Source organism: Pelophylax lessonae (genome assembly GCF_965119305.1).
Source record: "Pelophylax lessonae genome assembly, chromosome: 5".
In the NCBI taxonomy this organism is placed as follows: domain Eukaryota; kingdom Metazoa; phylum Chordata; class Amphibia; order Anura; family Ranidae; genus Pelophylax; species Pelophylax lessonae.
In genome coordinates this window covers 2416123-2436303 of record NC_138772.1, presented here as the reverse complement: position 1 = coordinate 2436303, position 20181 = coordinate 2416123, and the positions used below count along the sequence as shown (strand labels likewise).

General features: G+C 46.2%; 1 protein-coding gene across 1 annotated transcript in view; it reads left to right on the top strand.

Annotated features, from left to right (window-relative positions):
* The window catches only part of TSNARE1 (t-SNARE domain containing 1), a 382306-nt gene that overhangs the window by 351207 nt on the left and 10918 nt on the right, over nt 1–20181 (top strand). Inside the window, exons 9-10 of the mRNA XM_082257510.1 lie at nt 5974–6046; nt 8561–8643. Of these exons, the coding sequence (XP_082113636.1) occupies nt 5974–6046; nt 8561–8643 (156 nt within the window). The remainder of the gene's footprint in view (nt 1–5973; nt 6047–8560; nt 8644–20181) is intronic.

Here is a 20181-nt window from a genome sequence, read left to right as displayed (position 1 = left end):
ACCACTTCTATTGAGCACAATTTTTTTCATTCTTTTACCCACGGATGTTATATTGTATATTTCCTACCAGAGGACTCTTTTCATGTTTTGTTCTGATTAGCAGAGTGCAGTGTCGGCTTCTGGCTGGATTGTGGGTGGGGACTAGGATCCCAAACACCCCTGAGCCCATCCCTACTTTATGAGAGGTCTGTGATTAGTGGAGTGCAGTGTCTGCTTCCTGATGAGATCGGGAACATGGAAACTCGAACACGCCTGAGCTCATCTCTAGTATTGCGTTGGCCCACCCTTTATAACAGCTTCAACTCTTCTGGGAAGGCTGTCCACAAGGTTTAGGAGTGTCTATGGGAATGTTTCACCACTGTCAAATCTCCTGAAGAAGTCACATGACCGTGACGATACGCGTCGAGACGTTAGGCAAACCCGGAAGTGCGGCATCATGGGCGGCTCGGATTCAGAGCCTCAGCGTTCTCATATTGTTAGATGTCTACTGTACTGTAATTTACTACTTTGTTTTTATATATATTACATGGAAATACTACACCAGAAGAGCCTCTCTTGTCTGCATCCCATTTGAAGTGATTTTAGGATACCATGACGCCCCCCCCCCCCCCCGGAAGGTTATAGGATCGCCAGAAATCCCTGTCACAAGCTATATCCTTGCAGCAGTAAGGATACTACGGCACCATCTACCCCCCCTGGATTGCCAGGAGGCTCTCCCTTTTTTTATGCTGTATCTTTACAGCAGTAAGGTAAGGGTGTAGCACACCTGGAAGAATTGCACCTTGATTGTATCACTGCCCACCGTGGGTGTAGAAGTCACCCCCCTGATTGGTTCACCTGAACGCCTGGTGGAATACCACTCACAAGACCTCACCTTATATTTATGAACTTTTATGGTGTGATTTATACATTGAATATTTATATTTCACTCATGGACTGCTTCATCGGTTTTAGCTTATGATTTATTTATTGAAAATATTTTTTTTTTGAAGATGCGGGTGGATCTGGGAAGAAGTACAGGGTCTGGAGGAGAACCAGAGGAGGGCTGGAGTCAGCTTCCAGAGTCTGCTGAATGCTGAGACCAGGGGAGGCAGAGGCAAGGTGGTGTTGCAGCTGCACAGAGAGGTGCAGGATCTGTAGGAGGACTTCTGCCCTCCTCTCTGCTGCGGACTGCTGAGAAGGGGGGTGGGCAAAGACAAGCCTTTCTGCAGCTGCACAGAGAGGTGCAGGGTCTGCAGGATGAGTTCTGCTGCCCTCTGTGCTACAGACTGCTGAGAAGGGGGGTGGGCAAAGACGAGCCTTTCTGCAGCTGCACAGAGAGGTGCAGGGTCTGCAGGAGGAGTTCTGCCGCCCTCTGTGCTACAGACTGCTGAGAAGGGGGTGGGCAAAGACGAGCCTTTCTGCAGCTGCACAGAGAGGTGCAGGATCTGGCAAAGTTCTGTCCTCTCTGCTGCCGACTACAGAGACAAGGGGGGTGCCGCAACTGCAGGAGAGGTGCGAGGGCCACATGAAATGGCCTGGGGGGCCGCATTCGGCCTGTAGGCCTTTTGTTTGACACCTGTGCTCTAAGGTGTCTCCTCCCCCCCCAAAACGAAACCAGCTCAGGATTTGTAAATCTTCATTGAAGTAAGCTCTGTGTGTGGGCAGCCATGTACTTCTAACCTCTTCTAGTAACAGGCAATCCTCGCTTCTCTAATCTGATGCCATGAGAATCCAGCCAGACTCTGTTTATTAAATGTCCATTTTCTGCTCACACAAGGGAACGCCATCCCTAATTGAAAATACGGTTAAACGAATTCCTTCATCTTAATCATCCTTGTCCACTTCAAAGGGACGAATCAAAGGCTGGGGATGACTTCAGGCGCTGCTTTTATTTCCATGATGTCATCTCAGTCTTGGCGTGAATCATACCTGCTTGGCAATTAGGAGGCCGTATAGAAGAATCGCTAATCAGCTTCTCAGCGCAGGGAGCAGAGATATGGAAAAGGAACTTTTATTGGTTAGCTGAGGCGGTGTTGTCAGAATAAATGGGTTTTATTTATTTCTAACGTTCGCTGTAATATTTTCAGTCCCAGCCATTAGTGATGAGCGGAAGTTCAGTCAGCTAATAGATCACTATTTTTCCGGTGTGGCCCACGTGATTCCTACCCATCATCACAAATATGTAAAACATTGCAAGTCTGACACTGAGCCATAGGTGGGCCGCAGTGCTTCTACACTGAGCCATAGGTGGATCTGGGGCTCCTACACTGAGCCATAGGTGGGTCCGCTGTGCTCCTACACTGAGCCATAGGTAGTCCGCGGTGCTCCTACACTGAGCCATAGGTAGTCTGCGGTGCTCCTACACTGAGCCATAGGTGGATCTGGGGCTCCTACACTGAGCCATAGGTGGATCCACGGTGCTCCTACACTGAGCCATAGGTAGTCCGCGGTGCTCCTACACTGAGCCATAGGTGGGCCGCAGTGCTTCTACACTGAGCCATAGGTGGGCCGCAGTGCTCCTACACTGAGCCATAGATGGGTCCGCGGTGCTCCTACACGGAGCCATAGATGGGTCCGGTGCTCCTACACTGAGCCATAGGTGGGTACACTGAGCCATAGGTGGATCTGGGGCTCCTACACTGAGCCATAGGTGGGTCCGCTGTGCTCCTACACTGAGCCATAGGTAGTCCGCGGTGCTCCTACACTGAGCCATAGGTGGGCCGCAGTGCTTCTACACTGAGCCATAGGTGGGCCGCAGTGCTTCTACACTGAGCCATAGGTGGGTCCGCGGTGCTCCTACAGTGAGCCATAGGTGGGTCCGCGGTGCTCCTACACTGAGCCATATGTGGGTCCGCGGTGCTCCTACACTGAGCCATAGGTGGGCCGCAGTGCTTCTACACTGATCCATAGGTGGGTCCACAGTGCTTCTACACTGAGCCATAGGTGGGTCCGCGGTGCTCCTACACTGAGCCATAGGTGGGTCCGTGGTGCTCCTACACTAAGCCATAGGTGGGTCTGCGGTGCTCCTACACTGAGCCATAGGTGGGTCCACAGTGCTTCTACACTGAGCCATAGGTGGGTCTGCGGTGCTCCTACACTGAGCCATAGGTGGGTCCACAGTGCTTCTACACTGAGCCATAGGTGGGTCTGCGGTGCTCCTACACTGAGCCATAGGTGGGTCCGCGGCACTCCAGGTGAGCAGAGACCAGAAGGTAAAGGAGAGGTCCTTCTAAGAGAAGCATTTGCTCTCCATGTAGGGTGCTTGCAGTCACTCGATCCTCGTCTTGGCTTTCTGGAGATTTCTGCACTGCAATTAGATCTGGTGAACAATTGCAAAGGGGATGCGGCCCCAAAATGGAAGCAATGAGCGTTCAGCAGAGGCTCACAATGAATAAAAGAGAAAGAAAACAGCACAGTAATGGGGAGAAGGCTGCACACCCCAATAATACATGAAAAAGGGAAGGAATGCCCCCAAGGGGTTTTCAGGCAGCAAAATCAGTAAACTGGGAGTCAGTTAAAAATAATTCATCTTTATTACAAAATAGTTAAAATATTAATGATGAAATTCGTAGGGTAAAAAAATGAGCTTTGGTTACAGATAGGAATCCGTCATAATAGGTGATACAACTGATAAAAACATGAACAGTGATCAATAAATCATCACAACCAATAGGATGGTACCCAACGCGTTTCGACCTGTATAGGAAGGTCTTCCTCAGGGGGTATGTGATGTCTATGAAAAACATTGTGCAATTAGAGACTTAGCATACAGTATAACATAACAGATTTATATAGGAGTGATGTAATTGTATTTATATTCACCCTATAAATCAGTGATGGCGAACCTTGGCGCCCCAGATGTTATGGAACTACATTTCCCATGATGCTCATGTACTCTGCAGTGCAGTAGAGCATCATGGGAAATGTAGTTCAAAAACATCTGGGGTTTGCCTTTACTGCTATAAATGATGGATAACAGTTGCTTCCAAAAAGCACTTCCATAGATGTAGAGTCCTCCTAAGGGGGACCCTCCCGTGTCCCCGGAGGAGTGGGGAAGATACTCTGACTTACAGGGGGTCACAATTGGAACTCCCCATGAGACGGCAAGACACCCTCCTGCAAAGAGCACCATTATAACACGTTTTGTAATAAAGATTGATTATTTTCAACTCCCAGTTTACTGACTTTGCTGCCTGAAAACCCCTTGGGGGCATTCCTTCCTTTTTCCACGTAAAATAAAAAGGTTCTTCTGAGTGGAGGATCAATTTATTGATCATAAGAAGAGGTTGAAGAATGTATTTCGGGTGTAACAAGTATTTGTGACCCCACCCCCCCCCCATTGTAAAAAAATGTCCTGGCTCCTCTTTCGATTCAGTGCTGTGTCCAAGAACAGCATTGCTGCTTCCCCCCCCCCCCCCTCACAGGTGCAGAGACAGCAGTGGGAGCCAGTGGCTCTTGCTGCTGTCAATCAATTCCTGTGAGAAGCGGGTGGAGCCATGCCGCACTGTGTTTGTCTATGGGCGCACACAGCCCAGCTCAGGATTGAGCGCATATGTCTTCACCCATAGCAAGTTCATGCTATGGGGCCATGCACAGAAGAGGAGGAGCCAGCAGCACTGGCGTGTGACCCCAGAAGAGGAGGAGCCAGCAGCGCTGGCGTGTGACCCCGGAAGAGGAGGAGCCAGCAGCACTGGTGTGTGACCCCCCAGTAGAGGAGGAGCCAGCAGCACTGGTGTATGACCCCCCCAGTAGAGGAGGAGCCAGCAGCACTGGTGTGTGACCCCCCCAGTAGAGGAGGAGCCAGCAGCACTGGTGTGTGACCCCAGATGAGGAGGAGCCAGCATCGCTGGTGTGGGACCCCAGAAGAGGAGGAGCCAGCAGCGCTGGTGTGTGACCCCAGAAGAGGAGGAGCCAGCAGCACTGGTGTGGGCCCCCAGAAGAGGAGGAGCCAGCAGCACTGGTGTGGGCCCCCAGAAGAGGAGGAGCCAGCAGCACTGGTGTGGGACCCCAGTAGAGGAGGAGCCAGCAGCACTGGTGTGGGACCCCAGTAGAGGAGGAGCCAGCAGCGCTGGCGTGTGACCCCGGAAGAGGAGGAGCCAGCAGCACTGGTGTGTGACCCCCCAGTAGAGGAGGAGCCAGCAGCACTGGTGTATGACCCCCCCCCCCCCCCCAGTAGAGGAGGAGCCAGCAGCACTGGTGTGTGACCCCAGATGAGGAGGAGCCAGCATCGCTGGTGTGGGACCCCAGAAGAGGAGGAGCCAGCAGCGCTGGTGTGTGACCCCAGAAGAGGAGGAGCCAGCAGCACTGGTGTGGGCCCCCAGAAGAGGAGGAGCCAGCAGCACTGGTGTGGGCCCCCAGAAGAGGAGGAGCCAGCAGCACTGGTGTGGGACCCCAGTAGAGGAGGAGCCAGCAGCACTGGTGTGGGACCCCAGTAGAGGAGGAGCCAGCAGCACTGGTGTGGGACCCCAGTAGAGGAGGAGCCGGCAGCACTGGTGTGTGACCCCAGAAGAGGAGGAGCCAGCAGCACTGGTGTGGGACCCCAGAAGAGGAGGAGCCAGCAGCACTGGTGTGGGACCCCAGAAGAGGAGGATTGGGGCTGCTCTGTACACAGCAGGTAAATATTGCATGTTTATTATTTTAAGGGGGGGGAAGTTGTGCCTTTACAACCGCTTTAGGTTTCATGCAGATGTAGAAGTGCGATTATCACATGTGTGACATCAAATCCCTGGATTTCATATTTCTTCCGGTCTCCGGCCTATTCCTGTAATGAGAGCCCCCTGCAATGTCCTGTAATATCCTGCTGCCATTCCCAGACTAATCACAGAATATCACCTGTGCAATGCTTGTGTTATCTCTTCTACATTGCACCGTTATTGACAGATGATTGCAGCGTTATTGACGGAGGATTGCAGCATTATTGATTAATTGCAGTGTTATTGACTAATTGCTGCATTATTGATTGATTGCTCTATATTTGTGTTTGGTTTGCAGAGTGATATGCTGGATGTCAATCAGATTATGAAAGATTTGGCATCTATTGTGTATGAACAAGGTGACTCTGTAGGTAAGTACGGCCCCAGTGAACACGTTTTATCTTTCTGTTTGAATTGATGGTGTTTGTGTTGTACCGTCTCTCTCTTATTGTAGTAATATATACTGCTTTAAAACTCTTCTTTAATGGATGTGTATACCCGACTGCAGTGACCTGGCCTTCAGAATCTGAGATCTAATTCTATGGAACTGCAGACTCTGCCTAGTAACAGGTTTTAAGGGTAATGCACATTGTTGAGGTGATCTCCAATAAAATCAAAAGGTATTTTCAGAAAGTGCGTATTTTAAAGCTAATCTCCAGGCAGATATAAAAGACACCAATAAATGCCTAACTCTGAGTTCTATGTCCCTTTAAATAGTTCATGTGGGCCAAGCTGACCCAAACTGCTTTCTACACTAACAGCTGCACTTGCTGGGCTCCCTTTATTATCTGTATGTACAGTATACAGCGCTGTATTATCTGTATGTAGCCTCATCTATATATACAGTAAAACGTTGGTTTGAGAGTAACTTGGTTTAAGAGCGCTTTGCAAGACAAGCAAAATTTTCAAATTTTGACTTGATATACAAGCGATGTCTTGATATACAAGTAGCCTCAAGTCACAGCTGAGTATAAAAGAGAAGAGAGGCGCTTCTAAGTGTAGCAATATGGTTACATTTAATGAAGGTACAACATTTAGCAACTCACATGGTTGATGATTGGAACAGGCACATCTAAGGATGCAGGCATCCAGGCTAAAGCTGTCCACATAGACCGTCCTCCGCACCACCATCTACGTCATCCCTTCCATGCTGCCCCTCGCTTTCAGATCGCTTTACTGCAGGGTGGTCTTCCCGGTCAGGATTACAGACTGGCAGCCGGTGGTTCAGAAGATGGTCTATGTGGACAGCTTTACCCCGGATGCCTGCATACTTAGATGTGCCTGTTTTATTCATCAACCATGAATTGCTAAATGTTGTACCTTCATTAAATGGAACCATATTGCTACACTTAGAGGCGCCTCTCTTCTCTTTTATACTCTGTAGCTCCTGCTGGATTTTGCTTCTAATCCCCTTATGGAAGCAGCTATTTGTGGATGGACATTTTATGGTTATATAACCTATCGCAATGCTATAATCTGTTTATATAGACTATAAACTGAAGGACTTGTGGAACGAATCATCTGAGTTTCCATTATTTCTTATGGGGAAATTCGCTTTGATATAAGAGTGCTTTGGATTACAAGCATGTTTCCGGAACGAATTATGCTCGCAATCCAAGGTTTTACTGTATATATATATATATATATACAGTATACAGCTCTGTATTATCTGTATGTACCCTCAGCTATATATACAGTATACAGCGCTGTATTATCTGTATGTAGCCTCATCTATATATACAGTATACAGCGCTGTATTATCTGTATGTACCCTCATCTATATATATATATATATATATATATATATATATATATATATACAGTATACAGCGCTGTATTATCTGTATGTAGCCTCATCTATATATATACAGTATACAGCGCTGTATTATCTGTATGTAGCCTCATCTATATATACATATATATATATATATATACAGTATACAGCGCTGTATTATCTGTATGTAGCCTCATCTATATATATATATATATATATATATATATACAGTATACAGCGCTGTATTATCTGTATGTAGCCTCATCTATATATATATATATATATATATATATATATATACAGTATACAGCGCTGTATTATCTGTATGTAGCCTCATCTATATATATACAGTATACAGCGCTGTATTATCTGTATGTAGCCTCATCTATATATACATATATATATATACATACAGTATACAGCGCTGTATTATCTGTATGTAGCCTCATATATATATACAGTATACAGCGCTGTATTATCTGTATGTAGCCTCATCTATATATACATTCAGCTACATTGATATCGAGTTTCTGCTAAGCCCTGCTCAGCCATTCACAGGAAGCTTTGTATTCAGCAGAACTTGGGTGGGTCAACGTAAGTCTGGTCATTGGAGAGCACACTGGTCTTTCCAGCAAATAGCTGGGGGGTCAGCGCATGTCTGATCCATTGGAGGAGAGCACCCTGATCATGCAGTGAATTGCTGTAGGGGGGAAGGGGGATGGGTGGCAGCACAAGTCTGATCAGAGGAGGAGAGGGGATGGGTGGCAGCACAATTCTGATCATTGGAGGAGAGCACACTAATCTTCCCAGTGAATGGCTGTAGGGTGTCAGCACAAGTCTGATCTTTGGAGGAGAGCACACTGATCTTCCCAGTGAATGGCTGGGGGGGTGGTAAGCACAAGCCTGATCATAGCTAGAGAACTGACAGCACTGTGTTCTCCTGCTTAGTGTGGTCAGTTTTTGTAAGGATATCAGAGGGACTGGCAGGAACACCGGGGATTTCACACACACAGGAGACCTCTTCATAGCAGTACATGGTACAGCAGCCACATATCAGGGATGGGAAATGTTGGGTTTACATGTTCATTAATGGTGTGTTCTGGGTTTACAGATAGCATTGAAGCCAATATTGAGACCGCTTCCTCTAACGTTGAATCTGCCAATCGTCAGTTGGCCAAAGCCAATCAGCACCAAGTAAGTAACCTTGCAGCAGTGAGTAGCGGTCACATGACCATACACTATAGTACATAGAAGCTGAACTCCAGGCAGATATTTCACATTGTTTGGTTGGTGCAGTTTATGTAACATTTCAATGTATTCTCCAATGCAGCGAATGTAAGTACCTGAATCTGTTTTCATATCCGCTTCATGTACTCCTCTGCCCACGCTAGGAGCCAGCCATGCCTTGCAGTGCACATGTGGTGACAGTGATCATACTAACTGCAGTAGAATTCAGAGGGAGGATCGGGACGCTGCTGTTCCTTTGCCGTCCTATCTGGGAGAGGGGGGCGTTAACCATGCTGTTGTGGTGGGGGTCTGTCTGGCAGGGTTGCCCGGGATCATAAGACTGCCTGTGGAGAATCATTCGCTCCTTCGGCAGGTATAAGGGGTCTCATCTATGTAATTGTGTAATTAGCGGTTTGCCTGGAGTTCAGCTTGCAGATGTTGTGCGCTCGTTCTCTTATAATGTATAAATCTGCAGGAATCTTGGTTGGAAGATGTAAAGTCCTTACAGTGCTAGAAAAGACAAATCTATAGTCAGTAGTAGGGGGTTGAAGACGTTTTGCAGATCGTCCGAGTGTCCACCTCGGTTCTGATGAGTGACTTCCCTCAGTATTACATTCATACACAGGCAATCTATGTATAAATTTCTATTTCAGAAATTCCCATCAAAGGCCCAATCTTTGAAATTTATCAGCAGTGTCCATTATTGCAAGAGCGGTACCAAAAATGGGCATTCAAATTTCACATGTTGGTGGAGTAACTCTTCCTCTAGAGCACATGTCAAACACAAGGCTTGAGGGCCGAATCCGGCCCTCCAGGCCATTTCATGTGGCCCTTGCACCTCTCCTGCAGCTACTGCATCTCCCTCATCTCTGCCCCCACCTTGTCTCAGCAGACGGCAGCAGAGAGGACAGAACTCCTTTGCCAGATCCTGTGCTTCCCCCTGCTTATTCACTTGCATAGACATGTTGAAATGTCATAGGTTGGTAGAGTAACTCCTCCTCCTCCTCGTCTATTTCATTGCAGGTAAATAATGGATTCCAAGCAGAAGCAATGTGCTGCCATTGAGTTATTGATGAAGAAGGGGCATCGTCTGTTCAACATCCACAGAAGGCTACAGAATGTATATGGAGAGGACGCTATTGAAAAGAACAATGTCTTATTGTTGGTGACTCTTAATGGTGTCATCTCTGTAAACATTCTGTAGATGTTGGACAGCCCGCACCCCTCCATCAAGAACCCAATGGTGGCACGTTGCTTCTGCTTGGAATCCCTCATTAACCACTATTACTGAAAGTAATGCAAATGTGGGCATCATTTTTATTTTTTTTTTATTTACTTGCATAGACTGTTTAAATTGTACATGTTGGTAGAGTAACTCCTCCTCTTCTTCTATTTCATTGCAGGTAAACATAGCAGAATCAATGTGTTGTTCTTGTTGGAGGGGTGCAGGCTGTCCAACATGGATGGTCTCCCACTGTGTGGTTTGTCTTCAATACTGGTTTCCTCCTTTTTAAATTTCTTCATCGATCTGTACACATTGCTCTGGTCAGTCGTGTCACCTCCATAAACATTATGTAGCCTTCTTTGGGTGTTGGACAGCCTGCACCCCTCCATCAAGAACCCAGTGACGACTTGTTGATTCTGCCTGGAATCCATAATTTACCTGCATGCAATGAAAAAGGGGAATTACTAGAGTGGGTGGGGTAACGAGGGGGTTGGAGTTACGAGGGGGTTGGGAGTTACGAGGGGGTTGGGAGTTACGAGGGGGTTGGGAGTTACGAGGGGGTTGGGAGTTACGAGGGGGTTGGGAGTTACGAGGGGATTGGGAGTTACGAGGGGATTGGGAGTTACGAGGGGATTGGGAGTTACGAGGGGGTTGGGAGTTACGAGGGGGTTGGGAGTTACGAGGGGATTGGGAGTTACGAGGGGGTTGGCGTTACGAGGTGGTTGGCGTTACGAGGGGGTTGGCGTTACGAGGGGGTTGGAGTTACAAGGGGTGGGGTTATGAGGGGTAGAGCTACAAGAGGGGGTAGAAGTTACTCTACCAACATGTGAAATTTGGCCAACCTATGTAAGTTCATATAAATTTATACCCACCTATCTATTACTTTGGGTACAGCCCTCGTATGTTCACCTGGCATAAAGTCTCATACTTCACTGACACCATAGGAGTGAAGTGCAAGTCATGGATGACCTGTTCTTCCCAGGAATGAGGACTTGGATTTCCTCCTCACTTGTGATTGGGGGGGGGGGGGGGGATATTGGCACAGCATAGGGAACGGTGGGGCACGTTTATTAACATTTCAATCAGTTATTATTCTTGGGGGGGCCAAGTCTGCTATGACAGCAAGTGTCGTTGCTGTGTACAGTGTATCACTAGGCACTTATTTTTTCCTGTATCTGCTATACTTTGAGCATTCAAAGGCCAGGAAGACTTACCAGTTCATTTATGAAGCTCATCATTCACTGTTCCCTCTCCAGTGTTTGTAGCAGCAAGAGAACAGTGACAGTATTTTGGTCAATTGGGGTGGGGGGGGGGGGGTTGTGTTGCGTTGGCCATACACTCAGAGCAGAAACAAGCTTTTAGAAAGAGAGGGAGGAGAGCTGCAATTACACTCTGCAGAGCTGAGTGAGGAGAGCTCATTGGAGGGAAGGGACCCCCCCCTCTGCACACTGGGATAGAGGGGCAGGAAAGCGCCCATAACCATTTTATTTTGGCCAATATATTGGTGCATCCCTATTACCAAAGCAATCAGGAACAATAAATATTCAAAGTTAACTGAGGAAATCTGGTGAAACTCTTTGTATTGAGGTTTTGGACCATGGAAGGTCATAAGATGTGTCCTCTCTCAGGTAACTGAGGCTGAACAACTGACTGTCAATCTCTCTTCCCACCTTGCATCAATAAATGAATAGTTCCACATTACAACCCCAGTCGGGAAAACAAATTGGGGGGGGGGGGGGGGCGTAGGGTCAGGAAAGCGCCCATAACCATTTTAGGGTCCCCCCCAAGGTAACTGAGGCTGAACAATTGACTGTCAGTCTCTCTTCCCACTTTGCATCAATAAATGAATAGTTCCACATTACATCCCCAGTCGGGAAAACAAATGGGGCGGAGGGGGCATAGGGTCAAGAAAGCGCCCATAACCATTTTATTTTGGCCAATATATTGGTGCATCCCTATTGCCAAAGCAATCAGGAACAATAAATATTCAAAGTTAACTGAGGAAATCTGGTGAAACTCTTTGTATTGAGGTTTTGGACCATGGAAGGTCATAAGCCCCCCCAGGTAACTGAGGCTGAACAATTGACTGTCAATCTCTTTTCCTACCTTGCATCAATAAAGGAAAAGTCCCACATTACATCCCAAGTCTGGAAAAAAAAAAGGGGGGGGGTTCAGGAAAGCGCCCATAACCATTTTTTTTTGGCCAATATATTGGTGCCTCCCGATTACCAAAGCAATAAGGAACAATACATATTCAAAGTTATCTGAGGAAATCTGGTGAAACTTTGTGTATTGAAGTGTTGGACCATGAAAGGTCATAGCCCCCACCTGCCAAGGTAACTGAGGCTGAGTGATGAGAGCTCATTGGAGGGAAGGGACACCCCCCCCCCCTCTCTCTCCCTGCACACTGGCATAGAGGGTCAGGAAGTCGCCCACAACCATTTTTTTTTTTTTGGCCAATATATTGGTGCATCCCTATTACCAAAACAATTGACTGTCACTCTCTTTTCCTACCTTGCATCAATAAAGGAAAAGTCCCACATTACATCCAGAGTCTGGAAAAAAAGGGGGGGGGGGTCAGGAAAGCGCCCATAACCATTTTATTTTGGCCAGTATATTGGTGCATCCCTATTACCAAAGCAATCAGGAATAATAAATATTCAAAGTTAACTGAGGAAATCTGGTGAAACTCTTTGTATTGAGGTTTTGGACCATGGACGGTCAAAAGGTGTGTCCCCCCCCCGGTAACTGAGGCTGGACAGTTGACTGTCGGTCTCTCTTCCCACCTTGCATCAATAAACAAATAGTCCCACATTACATCCCAAGTCGGAAAAAAAAATTGTGTGTGTGTGTGGGGGGGGGGATTTAGGGTTAAAGGTTGGGAAGAAGTACCTGGAGAAAGGTACCAGATAAGTATGGTGCATGTACCCTTCCTCCTAGATTGTAAGCTCTAAGGAGAAGGGCTCTCGGACTCCTGTATTGAATTGTGTTGTAACCGGACTGTCCGTCCTCATGTTGTAAAGCGCTGCGCAAACTGTTGGCGTTGTATAAATCCCGTATAATAATAATAATAAGAAAAATATATAAAAAGTTCTATTTATATATATATATATTTTTTTTTTTTTTTCCATTGTACATTTTTTTTCGTTGTACAACGATTTGTCTAGTTGTGGTGTTTGCAGCTGTTCAATGTAAGGTCTTGTAGCGCAGTATATCATTAGATAATATATTAGAGCAAGCCAAAGAGACTGACCTTTGACATCAATCAAGAACTCTTTAAATCGGTTAGATGGAAGATCTCTGAATTAATTATTTTTTTTTTTTTTACTTAGAACAATCATTTTAGTCCCATGTAATGATCGATTGAATCTTCAATTATCAATACATATGTGGCCACCACAAAAAAAATAAAAGATAGGGCGGCAGTAAAAATATAATGTATTCATTTTACGAATTTTCCGAGTTGAGCCGCCTCTGAATTGATGATACAGGCAGCTGCAGATGTTCCCATCTTTTATTAGAGCGTTCAGATCATCTGAATGAAAGATAATTAAAATTCATTAACATGGGAAAAGTATCTTGCAATTACCATATCTCAGTGTTAAGTGGCGTAGCAGGGGAGATAAAAGGACTTACCTGGAAGTCTTCACTTTGTGCATTAAACATGAGCTCCTCTCCTGGAGACACGCCATCTGCTTCCTTCATCTCCTGTCTGTAGAGTTTATCCACACGCCACGTCTACAAAGGTCACTGCCTTCAAGTCTTCTCCATTTTTTTTTATTTTTCGGTGAGAATCCCGTTGGCACGGCTTCCGCCGAGTCTCCCGCACCTGCGATAAAGGACGCCATGTTCGATGTAATTCTGTCTGCGACTCGCGGATTGTAGGAAGAATCATGCTTCTAATTCTAAATGATTTGACGTGCAAATTTAGTTCACATTAATGTTTGTGGTCTGCCAAGTCGGCGTCAGATTACAGCCAAACCTCAGATGGTGGTACAAAAGGATGTGCTGTGCGCGGAAAGTTGGAGGATTTCTTGACATATTGCTGGCTACATGCTTTTTGTTTTTTTTTACTCGTTAGTAGTGAGAGCGACTGAAGCGCTACCAGCAGTGATCTATGAATGCAGGAATTAAAGTGAAATTCTTATAGAGAATATTCAGATATGCAAAATGTGTCCAAGCAAAAAAAATAAATAAATAAATTACCTTTTTGTCTAGGATTCCTCCTGAATATAAGCAGTACACTTCCTAGTATGTGAGGGTGCCTAGGCACTCCTATAGCTGTATATCTGTAGTGTGAGATCTAAGGCATCGGTCTCCAAACTGCGTCCGGGGGCCAGATGCAGCCCTTTGCTTACTTTTATCTGGCCCTTGGGGCACTCTTCGATCCTTGGAGAATAATCCCAATGACACCAATTATGGGACGCAATTTTTCCCAATGATGGGGCACAGTTTCTCCCAATGTTGGGATGCAATTTCTCTCAATGACCTCAATGATGGGGGACAATTTCTCCCCATGATGAGAGACAATTTCTCCCAATGATGGGAGGCAGTTTCTGCCAATGTCGGGATACAATTTCTCTCAATGACCTCAAGGATGGGAGACAATTTCTCCTAATGATGGGAGGCATTTCCTCCCAGTGATGGGAGGCATTTCCTCCCAGTGATGGGAGGCAATTTCTCCCAATGTCACAAATGATGGGAGACAGTTTCTTCCAATGACACAAATGATGGAAGACAGTTTCTTCCAAGGACACAAATGATGGGAGACAGTTTCTTCCAATGACACAAATGATGGGACGCAATTTCTCCCAATGATGGGACGCAATTTCTCCCGATGGGAGACCGTTTCTCTTGATGGGAGACCGTTTCTCTTGATGGGAGACTGTTTCTCTTGATGGGAGACCGTTTCTCTCGATGGGAGACCGTTTCTCTCGATGGGACGCCGTTTCTCCCAATCATGGGACACAATTTCTTCCAATGTCGGGATGCAATTTCTCTCAGTGACACCAATGATGGGAGACAATTTCTCTCAATGACGGGATGCGATTTCTCCCAATGACACCAGTTATGGGACGCAGGTTCTCCCAATGACACCAATTATGGGACGCAGGTTCTCCCAATGACACCAGTTATGGGACGCAGGTTCTCCCAATGACACCAGTTATGGGACGCAGGTTCTCCCAATGACACCAGTTATGGGACGCAGGTTCTCCCAATGACACCAGTTATGAGACGCAGGTTCTCCCAATGATACCAATTATGGGACGCAGGTTCTCCCAATGACACCAGTTATGGGATGCAGGTTCTCCCAATGACACCAGTTATGGGACGCAGGTTCTCCCAATGACACCAGTTATGGGACGCAGGTTCTCCCAATGACACCAGTTATGGGACGCAGGTTCTCCCAATGACACCAGTTATGGGACGCAGGTTCTCCCAGTGACACCAATTATGGGACGCAGGTTCTCCCAATGACACCAATGCCAGGGCATTGTTTTTTTCCACTGATGTTGGGACCTTTTCAACTCCCAATGGCCACAGTTCGGCCCCCCAAAAGTCTGAAGGACAGTAAACTGACTGAAATATTAATGTGGTTGCTGTAAGTGATGATTGGATATTAAAATTTTTCAGAAATGTTTTAATCACCACCATAGGTGTGCAAATAAATCCGATCACATTGTGTTTTTTTCCTTTGCGGGGTGAGAATAGTGATATCCTTTAGGTGAAACACATCCAAAACCACTTTTATATTTTCTTCTTTAAATCTGAGCTCCAGGCAGATATACAAAGCATGTGACTGCCTGAATTTTACTTGTTATCAGCCTCTTGCAGGCCCTGTACAGCAGCACTCAGACTAGGAGAAGGAAGAAGTAGCACAAGAAGCCAATTGTTCAACAACATAATATGCTGATAAGGTAAATAGAGAGCAGAGTAAAAGACAGACATACTCACTCCGCTCCTCCTCTGTTTACTGTCCAATCACTGGCTGGGGGAGGGACAAGTGTTACTGAACTTAAACAGATAAAAATCAGGTCTCCTCCCCTGCCTGAAAAAGCCATGCTGTGTAGCAGAGCGGTTTAAAGCTCAGGACTGGATGGACAGAATTGCAAATCCTTTTGCAGGTAAAATGAATGTGATATATGTATTTCATCTGTGTGCCTTGACTTCAGATGGTATTTTTATTTCAGTTTTATTGTGCAAATTCTTTATAGGGAGATTGCCTCTAGATTCCTGCCCTGGTGGTAGCTGTGAGTATGGGTAACTGTGACCATTGGTTTTAGTCACTAGAGCAAGAGGTAATGGGATGTCCTCCTATGTGGTCACCTGTGCCAGTGACCACTACCAAAGGTGAGATTTCTCCTCACAGTATTCAAGTAGATTTTCCCCCAAATATTTTTGTCACTGGTACAGGGGGTGAGGCACATTTTCCCCAGCAGAGACACAGACAATACAAACCCAACAGACTAATCCTTCCCCACACTGGTGAGTCATGGGAGCCATAGTGAGGGGGTCATTGGAGCCAGGGAAGTCAATTATGAGGGGGTCATTGGAGTCATGGAAGTTAATTATGAGGGGGTCATTGGAGCCATAAAAGTCCATTATGAAGAGGTCATCGGCTGTTGAAATCGATTTTGAGGAGGTCATTGAAGACACAGAAGTCCATTGTAAGGGTGTCATTGGAGCCATAGAAGTCCATTATGAGGGGGTCATTGGGGCAAATGAAGTCAATTATAAGGGTGCCATTGGATCAAAGAAGTCCATTATGAGAATGTCGTTGGAGCCATAGAAGTCCATTAAGAGGGAGTCATTGGAGCCTTAGAAGTCCATTGTAAGGGTGTCATTGGAGCCATAGAAGTCCATTATGAGGGTGATATTGGATCAAAGAAGTCCATTATGAGGATGTTGTTGGAGCCATAGAAGTCCATTTAGAGGGGGTTATTGGAGCCGTAGAAGTCCATTGTGAGGAGGTCATTGGAGACATAAAAGCCCATTATGAGGGAGCCATAAATGTCCACTAAGAGGTTGTCATTGAAGCAGTAGAAGTCCATTATGAGGTGGTCATTAGAGCAGTAGAAGTAGATTATGAGGTGGTCATTAGAGCAGTCGAAGTCCATTATGAGGTGGTCTTTGATTATGAGGTGGTAATTAGAGCAGTCAAAGTCCATTATGAGGTTTTCTTTGGAGCAGTCGAAATCCATTATGAGGTTTTCTTTGAAGCAGTAGAAGTCCATTATGAGGTGGTCTTTGGAGCAGTCGAAGTCCATTATGAGGTGGTCTTTGGAGCAGTCGAAATCCATTATGAGGTGGTCTTTGGAGCAGTTGAAGTCATTATGAGGTGGTCTTTGGAGCAGTCGAAGTCCATTATGAGGTGGTCTTTGGAGCAGTAGAAGTCCATTATGAGGTGGTCATTGGAGCAGTAGAAGTCCATTATGAGGTGGTCATTGGAGCAGTAGAAGTCCATTATGAGGTGGTCTGTGGAGCAGTAAAAGTCCATTATGAGGTGGTCATTGGAGCAGTAGAAGTCCATTATGAGGTGGTCATTGGAGCAGTAGAAGTACATTATGAGGTGGTCTTTGGAGCAGTAGAAGTCCATTATGAGGTGGTCTTTGGAGCAGTAGAAGTCCATTATGAGGTGGTCATTGGAGCAGTAGAAGTCCATTATGAGGTGGTCTTTAAAGCAGTAGAAGTCCATTATGAGTTGGTCATTGGAGCAGTAGAAGTCCATTATGAGGTGGTCTTTGGAGCAGTAGAAGTCCATTATGAGGTGGTCATTGGAGCAGTAGAAGTCCATTATGAGGTGGTAATTGGAGCAGTAGAGGTCCATTATAAGTGGGTAAATGGAGCCATAGAAGTTCCACTTGAAATTATAATGGGGTAGGGTACAGTTGTTTTCTAGGTGCAGCCAACTTTCTGTCTAGTGATCGCAATTAAGAATACTAGTTTGTTCAAGAGCCTGACAAGTACCTAGCATGTGTACTTACAACTAATTTGATGACCCTTTACCTCCCATTCCATGTACTATTTTTGAAGTATCCGGTGGTCACCAACGTGTCATTAAAGTTTATGTTAACCCTAACTGAAATGTTTGTTACTAATTCATTAAGTCTCTCTTTAATCCCTAAGCAATATCAGTCATAAATATTCAGTGATCCCTGCTAGTCCCCTTAGGAAACAACCCCTTTCCTGTTTGTAACTGGCCATGCTAGGCAAGGAAGCAGATCTGTCCTAGTGTGGTCAGTTTCTTCAGACATAAGGGATTTCGGATGACAAGTTGACACAAGGTGTACCTGCAGTCCCAAAGTCACAATCCAGCTGCTACGCTCCTGTTCATCCTTCCACAATACCAGCGTTTTCTGGCAGTGATTGGCAATGGACATAATTTATCCCTGTGTCTCCGTCTAACGCTTGAGTGGGGTTTTTATGAAGATAAAGTTCCTCCTTTTTGATCTGTGACTTCGGCAGAACCTTGCATTCTCTGCCCCTAGCCCATTGAACTGTGGAAGAGCAGTGGGTCAGAGTAGTCACGTGATCATGGAATCCAGTAGTAAAGTTAGGTAAGTTGTTTTAAACTAGAGCTTTAGTTTTCTTTCAGTAGGGTCTTTTCATACGTTACCTTCACATAGACTTATCTGGTGCAGTACACTCAGGCCTATCACCTGGAATTATCTAGTGTCAACGTCACTTAATACAGCCAATAAAAGCTGAACTTCTAAAGAAAAATTACCCTTGCAGTGAAGCTCCTCCCACACTTAAAGGGTTAAAGGCTTGTTTCTCTGTCGCTCATTGACAGACGTAGTCCTCGTTGATTCAACACACTCTGGTTATGCTGCCCTCTACAGGAGTAGGACTAGACAGGAAAGAAAATGTTCTGGCCACACCCTAGGGGCAGTCCCAGAGGGTATATCCTCTCACTTCCTGCTCTAGCAAATCAGTTTTTTTCTGTCTAGTTAGGAGTAAGGACCTAGATACCTTGCTGGGATCTTCGGTACTGGCAGGATTTTTTTCTTAGAAAGATTTTTTAGACAGCTTTTTTTCTCCAGTGTTCCTGTGAGATCTTCAAGCAAGAAAGCTGAACTGGGCGACGGGCTGGATGTTGAGATCCAGTGGTCACCCCAGTTCAGCCTACGAGCGCGTGCAGGCCATAGCTCCGCGCTGGGTCGGCCGCGACATAGTCCCACTGGACGGGGACTGACCCTGCGAGTTAAACGTCTCTCTGAAACGCCAAAGACCATGAGTCACGGCGTCCGGATTGGTCGACAGCCCTCCCACCTCGGTGGAGAGGGGTACTGTCAGGAGTTGGCGCCCGCCTGGTTCTGCCAGTCCGCGCGCCCTTATCTCCCTGGGATTTTAATTTGGTTGTCGTTTATGAAGAAACCTCCCTTTGAAAGCATCAGGGAGATTCCCTTGTTTACTTTATTCCAGAAGGTGGCCTTCTTGGTGGCTATCACTTCTGCACGCAGGGTGTCAGAGCTGGCTGCATTGTCAGACCAGTCCCCATATTTAGTGATTCAGAGGGATAAGGTAGTTCTTCATCCTAAGCCATCCTTTCTCCCAAAGGTGGTTTCAGGCTTCATCTGAATGAAGATATTGTACTACCTTCCTTGTGTCCTCAGCCCAATCATCATCAGGAACATGCGTTGCATTCCTTAGATGTGGTTCGGGCAATCAGGGTATACCTGAAGGCTACGGAATCATTCCGTAAGACGGATTCACTTTTTGTGATCACGGATGGCCCCAGAAAGGGGTTGCCTGCATCTGCCGCGACTATCTCCAAATGGATTAGACAGACAGTGGTACAGGCTTATTCTATTAAGGGTCGGAATCCTCCGTTCCCTGTTAGGGCGCACTTCACTCGAGCGCTCAGTACTCCTGGGCCTTCCGCCATCAGGCCTCAGTGGTCCAGGTATGTAAGGCGGCTATCTAGTCGTCGGTACATACCTTTACAAAATTTTATAAGATTTATGTGATGGCATCGGTGGATGCCTCATTTGGCCACAAGGTTTGCAGGCCGCAATTTGAGGAGACCGGTGGTCTACCTCGAGGGTTGTTTTCTGTTGGAATTTTCTGTTGAATCTCATCTTTAATTGATGAGCTTTGAAAACTTCTAGTTGGCACCGGTTGGACCTTCTAGATTGGATTTGTTTTCCATTTTCCCACCCCTCATTTGTGGTACTGCTTTGGGACGTCCCGAGTGTGTTGAATCAACGAGGACTACGTCTGTCAATGAGCGACAGAGAAAAATGGATTTTTGTAAAATCTTACCGTAAAATCCTTTT